General features: G+C 39.5%; 1 protein-coding gene and 1 long non-coding RNA gene across 3 annotated transcripts in view; one reads left to right on the top strand and one right to left on the bottom strand.

Annotated features, from left to right (window-relative positions):
- gfra4b (GDNF family receptor alpha 4b) overlaps positions 1-13,374 on the top strand; it is a 30,672-nt gene extending 17,298 nt beyond the window's left edge. The window contains exons 2-8 of the mRNA XM_029165946.3: positions 7,029-7,304; positions 7,398-7,478; positions 7,892-8,237; positions 8,960-9,069; positions 9,692-9,826; positions 11,822-11,988; positions 12,089-13,374. Coding sequence (XP_029021779.1) covers positions 7,029-7,304; positions 7,398-7,478; positions 7,892-8,237; positions 8,960-9,069; positions 9,692-9,826; positions 11,822-11,988; positions 12,089-12,232 — 1,259 coding nt within the window. The 3' untranslated portion in view covers positions 12,233-13,374. The remainder of the gene's footprint in view (positions 1-7,028; positions 7,305-7,397; positions 7,479-7,891; positions 8,238-8,959; positions 9,070-9,691; positions 9,827-11,821; positions 11,989-12,088) is intronic.
- Positions 1-22,855, bottom strand: part of LOC114864930 (uncharacterized) — a 62,671-nt gene extending 39,816 nt beyond the window's left edge. For both annotated transcript variants that reach the window (XR_003787445.3, XR_003787446.3), the window contains exons 1-2: positions 22,716-22,855; positions 11,389-11,493 (exon numbers count right to left, since the gene is read on the bottom strand). This is a non-coding gene — a long non-coding RNA (uncharacterized LOC114864930). The remainder of the gene's footprint in view (positions 1-11,388; positions 11,494-22,715) is intronic.

Raw genomic sequence — 22,855 nt, 5'->3', positions numbered from 1 at the left:
AGGGAAAGGAAACTAGTTATCCTAGCAACAGGAATTAAAATTTACAAACACTGTAGAACAGTATCAGTCTGTATTTTTGCTCGTTTTGTGAGTCTGCATTTCAGCTTTGTTTGCTGTCAGAGTCAAAATCCGCTATTTATTTGTTTAATGACTATGAGAGCCTATGAGAGATCACAGTTTGAGGCAGAAAACTGTCTGCCACTAATTATTTATCACCAATAGAAAAAGCCCATTTTAAATTCCTTGTTCTGTGGAATTTTGGTAGGGCTCAATAAGAACAAAACAGGCTGTGGATTTGTGGTTGTGTTTGTGTCAGCAGGTGGGTGGTGTTGGGCTGGTTTTAAATTCTGGCACTTGGCCCAGGGCTTCAAGATTATTTCAGCCTGCCAGTGGTATAAGCCTCAGGTGGTTCAGATAGTCTTTAGAAAACACCTGGGGAGAAACGGGTTGCTTCTGCAGAACACGCCAGTGGAGTATGTCGCCTCTGTTTTACTTCAGTAACAATAATGAGAGAGGGTAACGATGGAGTGGTGCTCATGAAAACTTTCCAGGCCGCCTTTTTCAGGTTAGGTTCAGTTTTAGAGCAATATTTTTCAGGAATCTTTCAATGAAAAAAATGTTTCTCATAGAATTGAGAAATATAAACAGCTTTTAAAGAGCTAAGAAAAGCTGACCATGTTCACCATGTCTTTGGAATCTGATATTTCTTTTTGAGTGTTAAGACAGTAACATTGTGCCTATATGGAGGACGAGCTATGAGGAAGTTCCAGCTCTAGCAGTGTTTGGGGCAGAAAGTCACTCCCTAAACACGAAACCAAATGAAAGCCTGATATATGAACTGATTTTTGCAGATTTATATATTTTCATACTTGTTCATCACAGTGATGAATTAATCTTAAATTCGTTTAGGATTTGCCCTGTGCTGATATTTGACCCTTGATCAGACAAAGGTTCACCCTTTTTTCCCTTATTTGACGAGTGAGCAACCATCTACTGTTACCACCAAGGACAACAATTGCCTTTCACATACTGTTAAGATTCTCAAATAACACAACAGTGATCTTCTGGACATTTGAAAATATTTACAGCTATTTACTGTATAAATAGAACTGGTAATCACTACTGTATCTGCAAGTTAAAATGATACAATAATGCCACATTATGAGGTCAAAATCTGAACTTATACAAGGAACTTTTTAGATTTATAGTGTAAGACAACGAAAACCCTTCATCCTGACAGTGAAGAGTTCTCATCTAATGTCATAAAGTACTTAATGCTTCTGTAAGTCCCAACCTTCTAAACAAACTTGCATTCAAAAAATAAAACAAACTCGACCTGGTTCTCAAAAGCATCACAGAACAAAAACACACACTCGCACACACAGAAGCCGTTCCTAGTCAGCTCGTACTCCAAAGAGCCAAACAAACTTTAAAGCTAAACTTTTGCAACTGTTCCAGTCAGCCTTACAGCATCGAGCCCTTGGATCAAACTGACATGGGTGCTTACTTGAAGCAGCGATTCGAGTCACGAATAACAACCAACATCTTCAGCGCATTCAGATATAATCTTTTGTTTACAATTCGTTCCCATCACACAGCAGCCCTTGCATTATGGGATCAATTTGTATGTTTGCTCTTCCTTTTTTTCAAACTGCACAGTGGGAATGTGAAACCTTAAACTAAAGACAGAAACTAAAAAACAATAAAAAGGGAGAAATGGCCATGCACCAAAGGAAAACACGCCTGTGTTACTGCTCTGTGAGAACAAGGCAACATCATGCCTCATGTGATTAACCATAAACACATTTGTCAAGGCAAGCGTGCTGAGGGATAACTGTAAACACATGCAGCATAATTGAAAGAGGAGGCTGATGGAGTGCAGGCAGTGACACTGGGTTTATTACCAATTAATTACCATGGATTTCGCGAAGAAGAAACAGTAGTTTTTCTGAGGTGTTGAGAAACAGGAAATGCAGTGTTTGTTCAGACTTGGTTTTCTTCACTTAGATTCTCAAAGCTCTAATAGGACGTCATAATTACAGATCTTTATTTATACAATTCACTGTGTCTCACATAAGATCCATTGTGCCACTGTTGCTGTGGTTTTTATGGTTGTCCTTCAATCAGCAGATGGCCTTGGACTTATTGACTTGGACTTAGCTATGTTTTTACCTTCATGTATTATGATCAAGATTGCAGCATTTTTGACAGCATTTTGATATTGTCAGGTAAATCCTCTAATTAACCAGTAAGCGTTTCTGAACAGTTTTTTCTGAAACACTTTGCAAGTGTGATGCAGTCTTTGTGTAAAGTCCTGGGTTAATAATTCAAATTGCAATTTTACAGACACCATTGTCTCTCAGTGAAAGATAGAAAATAGCTGCAGTTGAAAGAAAGACTATTGATAAGATGATTTTCTTTTAAGAAATTAAAAAAGCCGCTACAATGTATTATGTATACTGTACGCTACGTGTTGTATTCTGCTGACAACATGACTGTTTCCCTTTTCCAAAAAGGAAACTAAATTATTCTGCTCTGCCAAGGCTTCAGTCGCTCTTTGTTTGATGTCTAACATTGCATGAGTGAAGCTGACATTGTCCTATTTTGAATGTAGATGCATATTCTACTAAATCATTTGGCTAAATTCAATCTACTCTGCTTTGATGTCTAAAATTACTTATTTTGCGTCATAAAGGCAAATAATGTTTCAGACAGCAACAGTTTTGACAGGAAAAATACAGGCTACAGCTGTACATTTGTGCAAATAAGATTCCCACTCCAATAAGTTGAAGGTTTTTCTCCTAGAACCTATACTGTAAGTTATCAAGAAAACAAAGTGCGGCAGTATGTATAGGACATCTAAGAACCTACTTTCACATGTTGATCCTCAATTTTTTCCTCAGTGTAGCAGCAAAGGATCAATAAAGTATAAGGCCAAATGCAATACTGTATCTATTGGATTTTTTAACCCTTTGTATTTCTATAGCTTTTTCAAGCAATTTTTAATGTCTTTCTTCTTCCACTGGTTCAAGTGAACATCTGAAATGAAAACACATTAGCTATCAAAAGTACTAGAAGTAAACGGGTCAGCATTGCTCATAAACAGACTCACAAGCAAATACACATGTTCAACATGTGTGACTGCTGCTATCACATGGTGAACTTTCCAAGACCTGCTACCAAACATCATTCAAAGCTAAATGTCACCCATGTTGCTTGCGTTGAACATAATGAGTCTAATACAACACAGCTGGATATGCTTTTAATGAAGGAGCTGCCAAAGTAGTATGAACTGTTGAACGAATGAGAAAATGATTAGTACAAGACGGCATGACAGGACACGACTTAATTAAAAGAAAGTCCCTTATTAGGTGTGTTTGTACATGTCCTGACGGCACTAAATATGAACCACTTATCTGGAGTTTTTAACATCAACTTCATAGCTTTTTTTGGTAAAGAAGACAATGAAATTAAAGACCCAGAGATTGTGCTGATGCAGTTTGTTTGTCCTTTGCCAAACAACCACTTATTTCCCACTGGAGGTCACTAAAACAGAGCTAAACAGAGCCAATATTGAACTTGCATAGTTAAAAAAATAATTACTTTTTGATCAGTAAAGTTTCTCCGTCGTGTGACCCCGAGGTCTCACAGATGTGCAGAGACTGACAAACATGTTTGATACATGATGTGACACTCAAGCTTTGCCTTATTTGGGACAATATACATACTGTGCTTTTTTTAATGCAAAAAAGGATTCCAAACCCCAACTTTTTGCAATATCTTAAATGGACACACATATTCTAACAGCATGTAGAAGCAACTAAAAACAAAAGAAAAAAAGGCAGGAATAGCTCTGAAATGAAGACTTATTGTGCTGAATCATCTGAAATGGCTTGGATCGTGTTGCCTAATTTCTTTCGTCAGACAGCTATTAGCGGTGTTAGACAATACCATTGCTGGCTGCTCCATTTAAAGTGAGACTCCTTGCTTTAATCTGACTAACATACTGTAATTTACTAATCGTAGGAGCACAGAAACAACATTGATACACATTAAAGTACACCAATAAACATTTTCCATTATAGCCTCACAGCATTGTAGGCATAGAGGAGTAAGTGTAACGTTCCAGATGACTTCATTAAGTTTCATTTTCCATTTTATCTCTCCTGAAGTGGACCATTAAGTCGTGCACAAGGGTAACTGATCAGCTAATCTGTCTGTGATTTATGTGGCAGGGAAACTGAAGACTTAACGGAGCCTCAGAACACATTGATTACTGACATGGTTAATTGGCTAACCCCACTGGTACATTGAGACGGGCTTATTGGAAATGTCAAATCAAGCGGCTCATTTGCATTCATGATGTATGGTGTCTATTCCAGCTTCTGCCCAGGCAGCACAAACTGACACACATAGCTGAGCAGAGGAAGGCCCTTGGATATCAGCCTTGAATTTGCTACTGACCATCTGGCCTTCCCAGGACGTTGGCGCTGGTTGGGTCTTTTTTTTCCCTCAGCCTCAACATGTCTGTGTTCAAAGCACTAAGGTGATATGTGTTGAATAGAGGATGAGCGCTTGGATAATTCCTGATGTGAGAGCCTCAAAACACCTGAAGGGTATCAGTAAAGATACTGTTATGAAAGCAAATGTAACCGCTTGAAGAGTCTTGACTGACTGGAAAATGTGTTGTTTTATTTTTCATTTTGTTCCTTTTCCTCCTGATTTCACTGTTTTAACGATTAAGACAATGGCTGAGACGTTTTTTGCCCCTGAGTTACACACAGCGTAGTGCAGATAAGAGCACCATGGAGTTGAAAATGTTTCATTTAAGATGACGTTACGAGAAACAGCAGAGACGTCTTACAGTAAATTCAGAGGAATGTGCTTATATAGCAATACACTGTATGTCTTTAGAAAAACAAATACTTCAAACTTTACTTTTAATTAACATTAATAACAAACTGTTGGGCACATGATTTCAACCATTACTACATGTACTGTACAAACAGCTTTTTCTACAAGTCATTCTGTTTAGTCCAATTCAAAAACAAAAGAAACGTTCATAAGAAACATCTTCATCTCCAACACCTTCACTGCTGTTACGGTACCTCTGTGGGTTTTGTGACAAAAAGACTCTCCAATTAAAATGTTTACTTCTAATTGTTGACATTTTCACACACGGGGTTAAGATCTTGACACGTATAATTATGTTCTTTTAAACCCCCAACTGCTGTTTACCTTCTAGCTTAACCATGTGTCAAAGAGCTGGACCAGCAGCACAAGACGTCTAAGAATATTCTAATTATACCTTTGAATTATACAGTAATATGTGCCCAGATGTCCATGTTCGCATTAGCAAAGCGTTGTAACATCTGATAAGACACAGACACAATGATCACTAACAGAGCAACTACTACTCTTCTTCAAACAAGTTCTAGAAATCAGTTTTTCAAGCGTTAGTTCCTCATTCACATGCTGTCTCACGTGCTTGTTGTTTCATTTGATGAGGACCTTGCTAGTCTGTCAGCCAGCCAGCGACTTCTTCCAGCAGATAATAATCTGATTGTTTAGATGCTTTAGATTTGCTTAAGCCTTTTGTACTGCTGACAGGTGCTTCAACAAGCACCTCTCTACATTAACATACACTTCGGAACATTTTCTTTTCACTATACTGTATTTAACAAAAACACCCCATTCCACATGTAGCTAAACTTTGCATCCTGCCGTTTGAATTCCCAGATGCAAAATAAAACCAGCATCTAACATCTTACCAGCTGTTGCACTGGCACACAGACAAATGGAGAGTTTCAACCCAGCAACAGATGCATATTCACGATTCCTGCTTCATGTTCACACTATAGTCAGTACAAACCAAACACCTAATGTTTAAGTTCACTGCTCCGCTGCTAGGACACTGTTGTGAAGTGAAAAACAGCATCGATTCACATATGTATACAGTATGGACACACTTACCACTTGAGTCTTTCAGATAGCTGTATATAAAATATGTGCATTCACCATGAATAGGTTATATTTCCCAACTTACCTGGCATTAGTAAGAAGAGCAGGTGATTCAGCTCCGAGGCCATTCTTTTCACGACAAAGCTATCGTTTCTGTAGCTGCTAGCCCAGCTATAAAGAACTAGTAAAACATTATAATGATTAATCAAAGTTATGTGAAAAGATCCTTTTATACAAAAGGAAAAACTCTTTCCACCATTTATGATTAAAATTGTTTAAAAGTCTACAAATTTTAACCTAACCTTTATACTCACTAAACCCCTAGTGTGCAATAAGACATACTGACATAATAGAATTGTAGGTTTCTTTTTATTTGGTGCTTTTTTTATTGTTTCACTGCTCCTTCATTTATTTCTCCCTGACTTTGTGTGGTTTAGATCTTGTTCTTGTGTGCTTTCTGTACACCTCCACATTGACCATGCTGCTATCATCATCCATCATCAATCAAGCAATATTAACTCTGTTTCAGCATCAGTATGACAGGACCTCCACCAAACTTCCCCATTGAGCATTACATGCTTTGGACCATGATTCCTTCCTCCTCCATGCGTTGGCTTTTCCATCACTTTAGCAGAGGTTATTTATGGTCTCATCATAAAACTTGGCCAATAAAAACACAATGTCTCATCTCTGTATTTTCTTTGTAAGTTCCAACCTGCCTTTCTAATTACTGCTAATGAAGGCATTGAATGCTGCAGTATGGACCATGTCTGCAATGTCTTGAATTGTTGAACTGGTGAATGTCTAATGCCTTGTGAGGGTTGTTGACGACGTAAACAATGTTTTATGTTTCGTATTCACAGCTCTTAGAATACTTCTGTCTTCTTCAGCTGTTTTCACTCTTACAATACTCCTTTGTTCCTCAGCTGTTGTCACTGTATGTTAACACTTTTTAGGAGAAGTTGTTACACTGGCTATGGCCAATGTTTGTTTTATTTTCTTTGAAACGTCTGATTTTTCTTCAGTTTGCCTCACAGTTCAAATATGTTTTTTCTGCTCTCCCACAGCTCTTCTAGAGGTTATACTGGCAGGAAGAGACTGCTTGGTGGCAGGAGACTCGTGCTCGAGTGATGAGACCTGTAGTCCACGTTTACGGACTTTGCGTCAATGTGTGGCGGGCAATGGCAGCATGAAGCTTGGTCCTGGTGCCAGGAGCCAGTGTGCCAACGCAGTGTCTGCCCTACTGTCCAGCCCACTGCATGGCTGCCAGTGTAAACGAGGCATGAAGAAAGAGAAGAACTGCCTGAGCATCTACTGGAGCCTTCATCAGTCTGTTATACATGGTTGGTTGTTACCTGATGCCATCTGTCTATTAATTACAATTTACTTTACAACATCCAAGCCAATATTGTTATCTGTGTTGGTTATACTTTCAGGCCTCAACCTGGTGGAACGTTATCCCTATGAGACTGTGCAGCGGGATTATGACTATGTCCGCTTAGCCTCTATTACAGCCGGTGGGTACACTGACTCTGCTTTTACGTTTGTTCTATAGTCTATTATGCAACTGTATTTGGCTTTTGTTTGAAGAATGCTCAGAGCAACTAGACGTCCCTTGTGTCCTTGAGTTACACAAGCAATACAATACACTTAACGTCAGCATCTAAACCCCCCAAAACAAGAAAAGTATTTGATGAATTAAAAGGATCGATTCTCTTGTTTATTTAAAGTACTTTTAAGTTGAATTTTAGTTCTAATCTGCAAAATTGATACATAAATAGGGTTACAGATCAGAAAAAAGACTAAAGTGAGTGCAAACCTATGGTCTGATATGCCCAGATCCATACAGTATAAACAAAACCTTTTTGCTCTATTGCTGTTGTTTTCCACTGATGTCTGTGTTTGTCTTTGACCTTACTTTCATCCACAGACTCTGATGCTGGCATGACAACTGTAAATCGCTGCCTGGATGCAGCCAAGGCTTGCAATGTTGACGACTTGTGCCAGAAGCTGCGCACAGAATATGTCTCAGCTTGTATCAAACCCACTGCCAAATCCGGCCTGTGCAACAGGCCCAAATGCAACAAGGCTCTGCGCAGGTTCTTTGACCGCGTTCCTGCCGACTACACACACGAGCTGCTCTTCTGCCCCTGTACGGACACAGCGTGCGCAGAGCGTCGGCGACAGACCATCGTGCCCAGCTGCTCCTATGAAAGTGTGGAAAAACCCAACTGCATCACACAGATGAGAGCCTGCACTGCTGACTATGTCTGCAGGTGAAACAGAGCGCCATATGTTTCAGCATCTTACAGTAGTTTTGCTCTCTTGTCTTTAACAAATATTAAGGTTATTCATGACTTCACCATGGTCTAATATGGATATAATAACATATTACTGTGGTCATAATCCCCCAGTTTGTTGTGCCTAATGACCCACCTCTTATATCTAAAATCATAAAAAGCCAATGCTTCATTATCCCTTCTTTATTCAAGTATTCCTTGGATATAGATTAAAGATAAATTCACTGTACATATTTGGGTCGTTGCTGTTGAAGATTATGGTTCTTTGAAACCAAATAAACAGCCATTCAATCAACAAAATGGCCCACTGTTTGAGCCTAGAGCTTTCTACCACCATTGGTTAGAACACCCCTGAGAGAGCCTGTTGGAATAACACATTAAATATTTAGAACAGATAAAGAGCCAGATGGATCAGAGTTATCGCTCATTGCTATCTCTGGTCATGGCCATTATTTTTCACAGCCCCATTACACTCAGAGGGCTTTACTAATGATCCCAGGTCTGGGGATGAAATATATTATTCTTTCTATCACTTTCACATTACAGTCCAGTGCTTTCAGTCTTTAGCAAAGCCAACATTGTTTCTTAATGTCAGAGAGGCAAACTCTTAATTAAAAGGTTAGAAAGAATGAAGCAAACTTTAGAACAACACAGACACCTATTATTTTCATACTAACCAGTGCCTGTTGTTTCTTTAGATCTCGTCTGGCACAATTTCAATACGATTGCGAACCCTCTAAAATGTCGGCGAGTGGTTGCAAGCAAGGGAACTATGCAGCCTGTCTACTGGCTTACACGGGTCTGATCGGTACGTACGCGCCTGAGAGGTAACAATCTGAGCAAAACCACTTATAGGAGACAGAAATGAGGTGGGAAGAGAAGGAATACATATATGGCATGTGTTGTGTGTAAAAATTGTAATGACAAAGGCTACCTAGAGTGAAATTAACAAATGCATTTTTCCCTCTCACTTCTGTTACTGTATGCAAAGGACAGACAGACGTAAAAAAACAAAAGCCACCCCCCACACACACACACATTGGAGAGGAGCTAACCAAACGCATTAGGAGCCACAAATGGTGCCCCTCAGCACTAACACACACTTGGCATTTTCATTCCTGTCTTGTATTTATTAAAGCACTTTAAATTGCACCTCCACTAGGTTCGAAAAAACAGGCGCAGAGAAAAAATACAATGCCAGTGACCTAAAAAGAGAAAATTGGAGTATTACTCAATATCTGTCCTTTACGCCATGTGAGTGAGTGCACTGCCAGTTTAAGCAGTAGTACAAAATCTTCCCATTCCCTCACATCAGGTCAGGAAACAGGAAGTGCAGCGTTCACTAATGTTTTAGAAAATAAAGAGCTATGATTAAATCATAGCAGAATGCATATTTAATCCCACTGAGGCGTGATGTGGTCTCTCTGCAGGAAGTACAATAACGCCCAACTACGTGGACAACGCCACGTCCAGCGTAGCTCCTTGGTGTTCCTGCTCAGCAAGCGGGAGCCAGAGAGAGGACTGTAATAATTTCCTGGGATCTTTTACCGACAACATCTGTCTTCGTAAGTGTCACTTGATATGCAGTGTACTGGAATGCACTGACTCAGGCTTTTGAGCTAGAGCTTGTGTTTATACAGAGGTATCTGCTTTCATGTGACAGGTACAGAATTTGATTTCTCTAAGTGTCTTGTTAAACTGCTAGTGTGTAGCTAAAAGTTAAAGGAGCGTGTGTCTTTTCAGGCTACTGTTTTCAATCGTGTCATTGACAACTTGAAACAACAGACATTTCACACAAAAGCTAGGTCAGCCAGAGTAAGATGAGGTCCAATGGTACAAAATGCAGTTTCTCTTTAGCCACACCAGACTGCAGCAATGAACAGTGTGTCAATTGCACTTATTACACTTACTTATCACAGTATGTACAACATTTGTCAGTTTTCAGTTCACCCCACTTACTTTGTACCTTAGTGGCCTGTTCTATCATTTCTGCACGGCCGGAAAAATGTAATTATTGCAAAACAGCATCCCCCCCATTAAAAGAATGCGCACTGATAACGCGTATCGAGGGATATTTAAACCGTCGTTTGTGGTGATTCAGCGCGGCGACTGTTTCCCAGCAGGAGAGTAAGGTCCATTGAAATTAACAGTACACCTTCTCTCCCTATCTCGCTTTCACCGCTCAACCAGTTCCTCTCCCATTTACTTGCTCACTTCATCACCTCATTATTAATCATCCCCTTCATGTGGTTTCCTTGGTAATTCTGCCTGGCTGTTCAGTCACTTCTTAGTGAATTATAAGTAAGTTGGCCCTGTGATTGTTGGGTAATCAAATATTTATTAAATCTCCTCCAAACACCAGATGTGCATGTACTTTTAAATGCTTTCCTTTAGATTAGAGAAAGTTAAAAAGATGGAAACTTTTTCCCTAGAATAGTTATAATCAAACTAACACCAAGATTGTTATTATACAGTAGCTGTTCTAAAGTTAGAACTGTATCAGAACAGTTAGTGGTGCTAATATTTGTAAAGTATCATTCCAAAGTATCATCAACCCATTGTCTCAGAGATCAATCTGTGGAACAGTTGCAATTAGAGGACCTGAAGCTGTTGGACTAATAAGATCCTGTAACAGCAGTATAACTACAGTAAACAGTTATCAGGCATTTTAATTTGGAAGTCAAGGAAATGTATGAAAGGACATGTCACAGCCCAACACCGAATAAAACAAGTCATATTGATCCTTTTATGTAGAGTAACAGTCAACATCCCCATTACCAGCTACTGAAGAACTAAATACCAAAAGAATTTATGACATTAAAGATGAATTTCTCAAACTGTGGGATGGAGAGAGTACTGTATGTATCAAGTATAAATCACCTGCATGCAAGCTATTCAGTTTTAGGGATTACAATATGAATTATGTTAAATAATTAAACTCATGAGTGTAACTTAGACACTTCAGAAAGCAGCAGAAATTATTTATTAAACAAGATATTAACTATTAAATAATGAAAAAGTGCATAAAAAACACATCAAGTGTAATTATGTCTGTCATGTATGCATTTCTGACTGCTAATTTTCCTCTGCTCTGGACTGTAAATAAACGAGTGTCCTTATTACTGACCTCAGTGAGAGCAGTCCTACCACTGGACCTGAACACACGATGAGAATCTTTGCTTGGTGTGGGCACTGAGGTGAATCTTTGGCCAGTCTTTCCTCGGCCCCCTGCCTAGAAAAGATACAGAGAGAGGTCTCAGAGTTGTTTGGCCGGTGCGAATGGTCTATGAGTTAATGAGGTCAATGTGGGGAGGCAGGTGCAGTTTGGAGACACGAAGAGAATACTGATTATTTTCTATTTTCTGTGTTTTCCCCGCTCTCTCTCCTCTACTGACCAAATCCAAATTAACTCTGGCCTAGCAGAATTTACAATTCAGAACCAGCGGCATCTGCAATGATTGAATAAGACACGAATGGAACTTGATGAATACATATGAAGACAGAGTTGCTGAAATATAATAACTTTTTTTTTTTTTTTTTTACTGCTGTGCACGTTTCAGGGAATGCGCTTGTGATGTTTGGAAGCGAATCGGCCCAGCAGCCAACTCTCGGCCAATCGACTACGCTGAGCCCGACCCACAGCAGCAAAGAGAACAGGAGTAATACGTCTCCTCCAGAAACCATAGAGACGACAAGGAACCCACTGGATGCAATATTACCCACGCATGTGTGTTCTGTCACTGTGCACCTCTGTGAATGTGTATATAGAAAAATCTGGGCGTTTGCAGATAACGCGGCCATAAGCTGACCTCTCTGTCTTTTCCCAGGTCCTGGGAAATGAACTGCTCATTGGCCAATCCACCCTGCCGTCCAACAGCCTCCCAAACTGTGCTTCGTCCCCCATCATAATGCTTCAAGCTGCCTTCAGCCTTCTGCTGCTGCTCTTTCATCTGCTCAACAATGGACACTAAAGCCTGCAGGGGACGCTTGTAAAGGACCCTCCCAGTACCAAGCAGATGGGGGGACCAGTGCAGTTCAGAGGAAAATGGACCGTGTGGCATTACGCCTCCCTTTAAATATGTACAGCTATTCTGTTTTTCTATTTTTGTGTCTAAGTGGTCCAGTTGCTACTGCCAGTGTTCTCCCCCAGTGTGTGGGAGACGTCTGCAGATGGAGGCCAGTCTGTACATGTGTACATTACTGTTAGGATCAAGTCAAGCCAAAATGTAATCAGAGTACAGCTTTTGTGGACTAATGCAGCACTCAGCTTTTCAACTGTATCTGTCTTCAAGAGTTATTATGAAAATATCAATGTATGATACAGGAAAAATACATGAAGAATATATGTAACTGTGAAGACTTGTATTATCAGCAGAGGTCGTTGGTGGTTGGTAAACCAGTGACTGGCTGCTGTGCACTCAGCAAACGAAGTGACTGGAAAGCTGCTGGGGTTCATAGAGTGGTTAACACTTTCCTCAAGTGAAACAGTGAAATAAGGGACAATTTTTATGGCCAATACTGGAGCAATGAAGCAAATGAGGACAGAAAGACGACACAGTTTAACACCCAGGACAAAGGAAGAGAGAAGAGTCCAGCAGCACTAAGTAGAAGAGATGCACTCTGCTGCAACCCAGACTATTTAAGATAAGACTTGACATAATAATCATCCTCACGTCAAGACTGTTGCCACTTCTTAAGCTCCCTCACACCACTAGGCTATTTGTTAATGCTAAAGCTACAGTAGCTACTCATACAAAATACACGTCCTTGGTTTTTATCAGCAAAGATACGTTCTTGGACTTGAAAGCAAGCAATCAAAAAAGCAGTAACGCTTCACCTGCAGCTGCTGTACCTTTGTGTCTGTGAGCGTAATATCTTTTCAGTTCTCATTGTGTATGTGAACATTGCTCTATGGGGCTTGGAGTTTTTGTGCCAGAGAGGGAAGTGAATAGATTGAATTACTGTATTGAGCTTTGCCAACAGCATTGAAGAACCTGTTTGAGATTAGACAGTTATGAATGATTCAGTATTTTCTGTTCTGAGGCCTGTGCAAGTGAATTCTGCAAAGGCCAGAGGTGCTGCAAATAAAAGTTCTCAGATCGTTATGTTTACACATTAGTGTTATTCAAGTTTGATTCTTTAAGAATTCTTTTGTTTACTGTCAAAATGAATGCACCGATTCTTATGAGGACTAAAAAAACAGAGTGCTTACCTGCACGTACATCAAGTATGAGAGCACTCTGAGAGGACAATGAGAGGACAATATCTAAACATGAGACGAGCTACAGTACGACTCGTGGTTGGCTTTCACTGTTTACGTTCTGCCTTCAGTTTGTTGGAAAGTGACAGTTCTCAAGTCAACACAGTTCACATAACTGTGGTAGTGGCACAGGATCCTGTAATTACCTTCCTGTCAGTGCCATTCTATGTGAAGGCAAAACAAATGGTGCTGTCAAAGATCAAGAGAGCGACTGGATAAAAAAAAAATAGTAAACCAATATAATAAAATATAAAAGGTACAGTATGAATAAGGATTAGTTGCACCTTGATTAATTAGTTCATTTGTACTGTATTTTGACAAAGACCATAGACTTTATGTTTAGGAGAAAAGAAGAGAAAATGTAATAAAACTAACAAAATCAGGGACTGACAAATATATTTATTTTTCTTTCTCGGTACAATGACTGAAACATCAACTAACAATCGATTGTTGCCACTGCTACTTTAAGCAAGGTGATATGATGAAATTGAAACCTAATGTTAAGATGTATTCATGACAAAGTCCCTCCGGGATTCATAAGTGAAAACAGCTTAACTTATATCTCCTTCGGGATTTTGGGTGGAGCTGAATTGTCTGCAGCTCAGAGTTATGACTCCAGAAGAGAGTCCTTACTCAGCACAAACTGCATGGGGACAAGAGCCAAAGAGCTTCCTGTCAAATAGAAATGTAAAATCTGGGACTTTGTTTGGTGATATTACTCAGTGGTGACATGAGTTCTACCAAGCTACGTCTTCCAAGGAACAGCACAACAGGGAGGAGCTGTGCTTATTACACTACACTTGTAGATGAGAAACTGATTGTTGTGATGAACCAGGAAGCTCACAGTATGATCTGCTCAGCTGATTTCCACCAGACTTATCACTCCATGAGTGATGCATTTTCATTTTCATTGTGCAGTGTTCTGGAAAAAGACAGTTTAGAATCATCCCTTATCTCTAATGACATGTGAAACAATTTATCAAACTGAAGGCTCATTCCCATAAAACTGTGTCACTACAATTTCAACCCTATTGTCTATTAGAAATAGTAGTGCTTTATAATAATGCTTTAAAAATAAATATAAAATAAACTGAACAGAGCTTGTGAAATAGGACTTGGATTAGGACTTGGACGTCCATGTATTCCAGATTTCTTGTTTGTCACATCTCATTTCGGAACAGTGCCCATTTATGTGGTACAGCTCTACGGTGGGGATGATGGTTGAGAGGGAAGCTGTAAGTGTTTTATGAAACCAAAGGGCCACAGAGAATTGAATGGAGAAGAGGAGAAATAGGTTAATAATAATTGAATTGGCATTGTAACATACATTTTGTAACAATGGCCAAGATGGAAAAACAGATGTATTTTCAGGTACTGTATGTATGCCGGGCAGCACGGTGGTGCAAGAAGGTTCTGGGTTCGATTCCCGGAGGCGGCCCTGGTGCCTTTCTGTGTGGAGTTTGCACGTTCTCCCCGTGTTTGCGTGGGTTCTCTCCGGGTTCTCCGGCTTCCTCCCGCAGTCCAAAGACGTGCATTAGGTTGATTGGCTTCTCTCCATTGCCCGTAGGTGTGAGTGTGTGTGTGTGTGTGTGTGTGTGTGTGTGTGTGTGTGTGTGTGTGTGTGTGTGTGTGTGTGTGTGTGTGTGTGAATGGTTGTCTGTCTATGTGTTGCCCTGCGATGGACTGGCGACCCGTCCAGGGTGTACCCTGCCTCTCGCTCATAGCCAGCTGGGTTGGGCTCCAGCACCCCCGTGACCCCGCATTAGGGAGTAAGCGGTTTAGAAAATGGATGGATGGATGGATGGATGTATGCCTAAATACAGTTTCATCTGGATCCAACATACAATAATACTTTTACAAACTAATTTTTCTTAGGGTCTCTTAAAAACCTATAAATTGAATTACAGAACCAGATGAAAGCAATCAAACTCACTGTCATGTGTGCTCATGAATTAGTCATACACCTTCCTATTTCATAAAGAAGACAGACAGGACACGCACAGATAAGAGAAACAAACCAGACTTCTATTCAACCTCAATAAACAAGCTGGGAAAGAAAAACATTTAAAGTGGATAAACCAGAACCTGAACTTCTCTTTCTTGTCCACTTCAGCTGTGACGACGCTTCAGTTCACACTATATTCATAAGCACAGCAGGGGTGCACAGAGTGCTGCAGGACCCCCTTCTGGCACTCCAGCCTCTCTACAGCTACTTCTCTTTAGCCATAAGCCTACAAAATGTCCTTAATAACCTTAGATCTATAATTACTGGCCTTAGACTATGGTTACAATAAGCATGTATAGAAAGACTGCTTTAATTTCTTCATAAAGCATAATCAAAAAAGCAGACTTTCAATAATTTAATAATGATATTAATACTTATTTTCCCTGGCTTGTGAGGCTCATTATTCCACTGACATTAGATTTTTCCCCCATAAATAAAGTAATAAATAGATTTTTCATCACTGCTTCTAATATGAAAACTAATCTACTATAATTAATCAGTCATTATGTGGAAAAATAATTATGATTTTGCAGAGCTGAATGCATGAAGGTGAATTGTTGTCTAATTATGTAATTGCATATAGATGCTAATTAGCCATGAATATGATTATACCACATATGTTCCAATGCATCAGAGGAATAATTGACAGCACACATCAGATGCTGTTAACTATGATTTTTTTTACAGTTCCTAGATCAACAAGAAACTATATAACTATAATTTACAGGTTAAACAAACCTTGAGGAGAACCTTGAACATGTTCACTAATGACCAAGTAAAGTAAAAGTATGATTTTAACACGCGCACACGCATGCACAAAACTGAAAACTGTCATGTACCAAAGTAATGCTTTCTGAAGCTACAGTAGTTTGTACAGCATATCTTCAGCAGACATGTCTAAAGAGTTGTGTTAATCCATTAGGTGTATATTTATAAACACACTCACTGGGTTATTTCATGCTATGATGCTTGTATGAACTCATATTGCGAGGTGTAGGATTTTTAAATATTTATGACAATTTCCTGTGCTGCCTTTGATGGGCTTCTCTGAAGTTTTGTATCACATCGAATATTATTTATTATTTAAATTTGTCCATGTCCTTCTAAAGGGTGAAACTGCTTAAGTAGTTTTACAGCATGGCTCGCTGGTTATTCGAATAATAAAAGAAAAAATAAACAACAACCTACAGGTGAAACATCCTGAAATAAAAAACAAAGGAAGAAATATGACGCTAATCCACTGCTTTCCTTGCTCCATTGTCTCCAAATATATTTGTATTTTTCAATACTGTTCATATGTAAGAAACTACTACACATTTACTCACTGTCGCTCCTGGCCATCCATACACCACAGTTCCACCCAATGATAACCCTGAATCCAACACCAATCAATACCAACAATCAAATGTTGCTTTGGGTTATTTAAACCTGTTGCCTTTTACTGCTTCTCTATTTGACTGTACATATACCATAGCAACACCTTTTCACTACTCCCTATTTTAAGCTCTCTGTGATGTCTTGAATGGAAATTGATTCCTCCCACTGATTCCCATGAACACTGCAACAAAACAGAGCCAAGGCTTCTGACACGTGTCAACTTAATTTTCCAATGGCTTTCCACAGCAACACAATGACGTGTTAGTGAAAGCGACATAATCTCACTCCCAATAATAAATATGACTATAACTCACTGCAACTCACAATAAACGCCTACAGGTATTCATACTGAGTTCATTCGTGGAATCCAGTATGAGATGTAAATCAAAACATGTACAAAGAAAATGGGACTAAAGATGATGGAAAAACACAGTGACAGGAGGTTTTGAACTGTTCACTCCAAATTTACAGCTGATGAAAAATAAATTGTTGTACTAAAATCTCATAGAAGAATGTCAGTTTAATTGTTTACATGGAAAGAATCAAGACATGAAATTAATATGAATAACAATCGTTACAAGAATAAGCATCTGTCAAGTTTGTTAACTGAGCATGTTCAAAGGGCATAACTTAGTAATAACAGTCTGTCTTAAGTGTGAAAGTGTTTCAGAGTTGAATGCCATTGCTCTCCAGTTCTCACAGCCAGAAAATCTAATGCAAAGTCCTTATTACAGTACATTGCAATAAAACTCAAACCTTTTAGCAAAAGGGTTATGTTATGTTTTGGGTGTATCAGACTTATGTCAGGGGCTTTATCCTTGATTGATATAATCATAAAATCTCTTAGCATCCCTTTTTAAAAACAGATTCAAGTATTTATTCATGTGTGATGGCAAATTTGTGCAGAACAAAATGGTACGACTTTCAGCCTCTGGCTCAGGTGTCTGCACTAGTTGCGAACAGTCTCACATTTCTGGCTGCTGCTCCAGATGTGCAAGTATGTTTACATTTGTCTGCTCAAATCTGTGTTGCTGCACACAACAGTGTGTTTCCAGTGTGTGACGCTTGTGGGCGTATGTCTGCAGACATCTGTTTCTGCACCTCTTATTTGTGTTTGTGCGTGTTTAGATGAATGCACAGGCGTTTCCTCACATTCTTTCTGTTTCTGACACCAAGAAGATTCTGTGTACCTACAGTACATGCATGTGTTTTGAACTCACATGTGCAAAGGACCATACAGATGAAACAGCACTAGAACATGTACTGTACGGACTAAGGTTGCGGTGTGATCTAACACAGATAAACAATATTAAAGTATAACCGATACATATATATGGTTTAATAACTGAAAAACAAACTCACAAAATTAAATTCTGACTGAAATAAAGTTTGCTTTCTATTTTACTTTGACGCAGTGCAGCCTTAGTTTGAAGTCTTGTTACAGTTGCCAGCAGCTACAGTCAGAGCGCTGTCTGGGCAGTAATGACCATACACTGTTCACCAGTCCTTTGATAGCCCTGATCCCTATGGGCTCCAAGTGGGGGTCTCATGTGAGCCTACTAGGCTGCTTGATTGTGCCTGTGGAGGACATTTCCTGAATAAATGTCCCTCCTCCAGGGGTACAGCGCTTTCACAATTACTGATACACTGATTTTTAGTGAGCTAGTTGACACTATGTACACAGTGCCATGACTCAGAATCAGCTAATTTGCTTTCTCAAAGTAGAAAAATGTGGCAATATACAGTACAGTATTGAAGTTGCCTTGGATCCCTAGAAGCAAATCCAATCACAAACCTATAATTAATGGTTGCTTTTTAACATGAAAAAAAAAACCACATTCCAAACCACTTGAGGGATATTAAAAAAAGGAGCAAACACAACACGGACACATTATCACCTTTAAAAGTTGCTGTGGCAAACAACCGAAAAATGTCAGAAAGCAAAAGGAGTGAAAAGACAACCTGCTTGGTCAACAAGGCCACGGCTTAGGGAAGATACTGTACATACAACCATTATAAAGTACAGTGGCATTTATCAACTGACCTATTCAGCAAAATGTCTTTGGTTACTTTGGTTATTGTGCAACGCAACATGAAATACAGAAAATACTTTTTTGTTTTCCCAACATCAGCTGTAGGAAGAGCCCACCCCTTCACCATAAAAGGAAATCTATAGCCATGACAATTTAGCACAGGGACAAACTAATGATAAGCCAGCTGGCAGCTCTGCACGTCTCACCCCTTTTGACATTTCAAAAATGCCATCCCCAATCATCTCTTGGCCTAAACCATGTCCCACCACCATGAAGTCACAGCTGCCCTATAATCTCTACAGAATTGCTGTTTCACAGAATTTACTAGGCAAAAACTTTTCAATAAGGTGTAATTTTATTTATTTATTCATTTTACTTAAAATGTCTTTTTTTCTTTAGTAATCCATACAACAGCTTTTATTTAAATGTAGTATATATATATATGGGGACATTCACATATTCATGGGTATTTCTATACTGCATACCCTGGGGATTTATTTGGTGAGTATGTTTTCAATTACTGTAAATGGGTGAATTTAAAGTGGAAAAACAGAACTCAAGTGGAAAAGTGTAGATTACCAGTGTAATGTCTATTAAAACACACTGCCTTGAAAGTGATTAATCAGCCATCTTTGATTGCAGAGCTAAAGTTGTTGAAACACCCCATTACACTCCATGCATGCAGAACCTGTACAGTGCACAGCCCGCAATGAGTCCAAACGCAGTCACCAGCGTACATTGGTCCAGAACTACTCCCCAGCCTTAAAAACATCTGCTGACACTAATCTCTCAGAGCATTTCTGGTCTACTGGTAAATGAGACATTCTAAAGTCAACATGCTGGTGGGTTGAGTGTATGGACATGTCAGTTCACATCCACCTCTGATACCAGCTATGCCCTCACTCAGTCACTATCACTGTAGTAAAGCCATTCAGACTAGACCAAGCAGTAATTTGCCCTGAGGAAAAGTCTCTGCATGGGCAAAGATAGGTTCCAGAGCTTGCCATGTTATGTTTCTGCATTTCCTGCAGACATCCACCGACTACTGAAAAACTTCTACAGCTTTAGTTTCCAGATGTAAATCAAGTCAACACCTGCCCATTAGTAGCACATCAGCCAGTTCAGTCAGCCTTGAACAAACCAGCTTTGCATTCTTTCCTTTCACCACAGACGGCATTATCACAGACAAAGGCACTGAAAACTGTGAAATATGCTTGGATTTAGCAAAAATAGGTGATACATTGAAACTGGCTTGTTTTGGCCAAAGAACTGTGTAAATTGTTACAGTTTTTACTACATAAAACAAACAAATGCAGAAAAAGCTCAAACTATGTAACATGCACAAAATGATTATCTGAATACAAATAGTAGCAGGTTACAATTCAAACAATAACCACTCTAATAGAGATACAGTAGAAGCAGAGAAGTCAACTCTGCTGGTGATTTCCTGAAATTAATACTGACCAAAGTCAAAGCACACTCAAGTTAAGTAGAAATATGTAATAAGTGAAAACTGGTGTAGAAGGATCTATTAGTAATCAACGCACAAAGCATGGCAATCAGTAGATGACCTGACACAATCAAACCACTTACTAGTCATTGTGTGTTCATACAGTAGTAGCAAAGAGTCAGTGCCACTTCAGGCCATTTTATAAGTATTACAGCAACGATGCCATTTGCATATATTACAGTATATTAACTCCATTGCTATAATGAAAAGTAAAAGTAGAAGAAAACAAAACAGCATCTTTAGTTTGGCAGCTCCCCAGAGTACCAGACACAGTATCAGCTGAGTTTATGCTGCCCCCCAATGCTCTGGACGAGCAGTACAGCACCACGCCATTCGAAACATATATTCAAACTCACTTTCCAATTGCTGTTTACAGTGCATCCATGAGACCCCATGCTACCGAAAGCAGACTTTTGCCCCTGGAGAAAAAGCTGAGTCCTGCACTGACATTTTCTCACTGGAGGTGTGATATTATAGGAGCTTTTAAAGCAACCAGCAGTGACTGAGGCTTTCTGCAGCCATGGCAACCCAGAAGGACACATACTGTGAGTCTACACAGGTGCTCAAACATACTTACGAAGAAATGTCAGGTTTCATACAAACCAAGAAGGAACGCCATTAGAAAATGGCAAATGCACATATGATTTATTAAGTTAAATAATATCCATACGTTAGCATTTAGAGTGCACACAGTAGGATATGAATGCCCAAAGGACGTAGCGAGATTTCATGGTAAAACATGCGTAAAGGAGGGCAGAAGCAATAACAGTACGCATGGTTGGATATATAGTGTTACACTGCATTGTGACCATCTATCATTGGCCATAAAAATATTATCTTTGGGTTGTTTTTAGACTTTTATTCAAAAAACTACACAACACAATAAATGAACAACAATAATTTAAGCTTTGGAATGACCGATATCAGATCAGCAGAGTCAGTGACCTCCTCTACATTTTCTTGGTGAAAGAAACATTCTTTCACCAAAGACCTTTTCCAGATTTTATTCAGTTTTATTGAGCTTCCATTCCTTTATGTTGTCTCCTATTTATTTGACTGTGGGTGTGCTCTTTCTCCATCGAATAATTTTTTTAAATTGTTCTCTGTATCTTTAGCTCCTGTCAAGCTTTATTGTAAAACAAGTTTTAAAAAAAGTCTTTTGTAAATGTAGATTAATATTATACTATTATTTTAATTCTGCTTAAGGCACAGCACATTGACACTGTATCTCTACTGTAGTTTTCCCCTAATTCCAAAATAAAAGAAATGCCTCATGAGAGAGAGAGAGGATGCAGGTATTGTTCTTAACCTTACTCAACCTTTTAGTGTCAGCCAAACTAAGACGATCCACATTCACTGAAGTGTTACCTAATGTGTTCAGCATCACTGCCTCAGTGTCACTGAACTAGAAAACGCCAGCTAACCTATCTGTATCACTGTCACTATGTTTGTGATGCCTACAGTTCACGTCTCCCTGTGGCCTGTCTGCATTTCAGCTTATGCAAAGCTGCTGCACATGGCTGGCTAACAGTAGGTATTGTGTTTTAGCAACGGCCCGGCTGTACTTTACCCCCATACATTTAACTAAGGTTGGAAAATGTTGCTGAAAACACACACACACACACACACACACACACACACACACACACAAACACACACACACACACACACACACACACACACACACACACACACACACACACACACACAGCAGATCATAACCAGGCTGTGCTTCTTAAAGACAGATTAGCATTTAAGCTGAGAACTGAGCTTTCCAAGGTATTAATCCTTCACCACATCCCCCACAGGCTTCAGACTACCTGTCCTCTTTTCATTATTTGTTTCCTCCCCTCAACGCTGAGGAGTCTCACAGGCTCCAACGCAGTCACCAAATGTATCTGCAAAAACATCTGTGGCTCTCAGCTGACAGTTGTCACCATGAGAACAAAATGTGTTATCACGTCATCATCGTCATGGGACAGAATAAACAAAAGATGAGCTTGACACCAGTCTGAAATATCCTGGGTCATCATGAGCACGAATTCAAACTGAAGACTGACACCTCGGAGGTATTTTGGTCAAAGCACAATAAGTTCACCCTGTACTGCTTCCACTCAATCAAACGACAGAAATCCAAGGTCTACTGTGGGTAATTGGTCATCAATTTGTTCTTAACGAGCAACAGGTGCTAAGCTAACCCCAACACCGTGGCGCCACCAAACTAACCAACTCAAACACGGCTTTAATGAAAACAGCGCACATTACTTACCTTCTGAAGAGAATCTTCTGGACGTCGCGGATTCAAACTTGTCTGTCAATTCGACGTCATTTGTCAGGAATTCGCAAATTCGCCTCCAGAGTAGAAACGCCGTGTTGTCATGGCAACAAAGTACAGGCCACGCGGTGAAG

This window comes from Betta splendens, chromosome 10 (genome assembly GCF_900634795.4).
Source record: "Betta splendens chromosome 10, fBetSpl5.4, whole genome shotgun sequence".
NCBI classification, from domain to species: Eukaryota; Metazoa; Chordata; class Actinopteri; order Anabantiformes; family Osphronemidae; genus Betta; species Betta splendens.
Note: the sequence above shows the minus strand (reverse complement) of the source record. Positions and strands in the feature narration are given on the sequence as shown.